Source organism: Myotis brandtii, unplaced genomic scaffold (genome assembly GCF_000412655.1).
Source record: "Myotis brandtii unplaced genomic scaffold, ASM41265v1 scaffold265, whole genome shotgun sequence".
In the NCBI taxonomy this organism is placed as follows: Eukaryota; Metazoa; Chordata; class Mammalia; order Chiroptera; family Vespertilionidae; genus Myotis; species Myotis brandtii.
The window spans coordinates 702,650-704,575 of NW_005360086.1; the positions used below are offsets into that span (position 1 = coordinate 702,650).

The 1,926-nt window shown below is 56.3% G+C and overlaps 1 protein-coding gene across 1 annotated transcript in view; it reads left to right on the forward strand.

The window, feature by feature from the left end:
- Window positions 1–1,926, forward strand: part of NGFR (nerve growth factor receptor) — a gene marked incomplete at its 5' end in the record, with an annotated part of 20,296 nt that overhangs the window by 16,287 nt on the left and 2,083 nt on the right. The window contains 2 exons of the mRNA XM_005868207.2: window positions 999–1,159; window positions 1,745–1,923. Of these exons, the coding sequence (XP_005868269.1) occupies window positions 999–1,159; window positions 1,745–1,923 (340 nt within the window). The remainder of the gene's footprint in view (window positions 1–998; window positions 1,160–1,744; window positions 1,924–1,926) is intronic.

The window sequence follows — 1,926 nt, forward strand, 5'->3', positions numbered from 1 at the left end:
CCGCTCGGACTCAGCCCGGAGCTGAGCTGCACACAGTAGGCTTGCTCTACCAACTGCCTCTGTCCTCATTCCGAACCCCATTGACCCACACAGGTACCTACACGTGCTCACACATCAGATGCGTCTTTTCCTTCCCAAGTCACACTTGGGAGGCTGTGGCACCCACGTCCAGAAATCCAGGACTGCCAGAAAGCGTTTTAAAATGTTTAAGTGCATTTTTCATTCTTAAAAAGAAACAAAACATCAAAGTAATATAGGCTTGTTTGGGAAAATGCACACAAGAGTAATGTCTTGTGAAGCCAAAAGCAAAAGCTCCCTTTTATCTCCTCAAATCCTACCCCTCTCATCGTCGGCATCTGTTTGAGTCCCTTCCAACCATGTCCTGTGCATTTATAAACACATGCACATAAAACTTTCTAGTTGCACGTGAACGCGCAGGTTTAGCACCACTGGGATCACACTTACATATTCTACAACGTACTTTTCACCAATCTCCCTCAGGCGAGCTTTCCTTGAGACATACAGATTATCCGATCATTTCTAACCACTCACGCAATAATATGGATGGGTCATAATTTATTTAACCAGTTCCCTGTGGATGGACATTTGGTCTGTTGGCCGCTTTTTCTTAGTGCTTATAATAGCAGAGGAAGTCCTCATACTCCATGTGTCCTGCCCACATGTGCGAGCATTTTACAAGAGTAGATTGGGCAAGTGGAATGCTGGGAAGTCATTTATTCATGCGTCATTCATTCCAGGAGCATTTATTGAACCCTTGCAGTGTGCACCAAGCCCTGGGCGCCCCTCTGCCCTCACGATGCTTTCCGTGCAGGCCCGGGCCGCTGTGCAGAGAAAGGGGAACCTTAGGCACCGTGGCGGGGGTGATAGTTGGGTGCCCACCGAGCCCCTGGCTCACACACCAGATGCCTTAGCCCCATGGCCAGTGCGCCCCACCCCTCCCCACCCCCCCTGAGGCTGGGCCTGTCCTCTGGCTCCAGGTGGAACAGCTGCAAGCAGAACAAGCAAGGAGCCAACAGCCGGCCGGTGAACCAGACACCCCCGCCCGAGGGAGAAAAACTCCACAGTGACAGCGGCATCTCTGTGGACAGCCAGAGCCTGCACGACCAGCAGCCCCACACGCAGACGGCCGCGGGCCAGGGTGAGCCAAGGCTGGGCAGGGGACTGAGGCAGGGCCATTAGGGGTGAAGATTCGACTCTAGGAAGGACTGCCCGAGGGGCTGGCTCCCCGAGCCTCTGGGTGGAAGGATGGGAGAGTCGGGGTGAGGGAAGTCCTTTTCCCAGAGAGACTTGAGAAATGGAGGCTTTGACAAACTGGAGCATCCAGACTCATCAAGCTAATTGTCCCCCCTAGGGCTAATTACTCCCCCAAGTGGCTGCAATTAGCCTCCTGCCCTGGACTTCTGGGGAACAAGTAGTTAATTATGTCCCCTAATTAGTGGCCCAGCTCCAGGACACTTGCTACAGCTGAGTCTGGGACTGAGAAGTCTTGTCTCCTCCTCTGTCTGGATTAATTGCTGGGGGACGGGAAGGGGTCAGGGGGTGGAGGTAGTGCTGGACTCTGGGTGGGGAGGCACATGAGTCGGCATCCCCCCAGACCGCCTCCACAGCTTGCACCCCCCACTCCCCCACCGAGCCAGGACCCCATCTCGGCCATCCCTCTGCCTGTAGGCCCCGGGGCAGGGGGCCTGGCGGGTGGTGTCTGACTCCCCCTGGTTCTTGGCAGCCCTCAAGGGGGATGGAGGCCTCTACAGCAGCCTGCCGCCGGCCAAGCGGGAGGAGGTGGAGAAGCTGCTCGATGGCTCTGCGGGGGACACCTGGCGGCACCTGGCAGACGAGCTGGGCTACCAGCCTGAGCACATAGACTCCTTCACCCACGAGGCCTGCCCTGTCCGCGCCCTGCTCGCC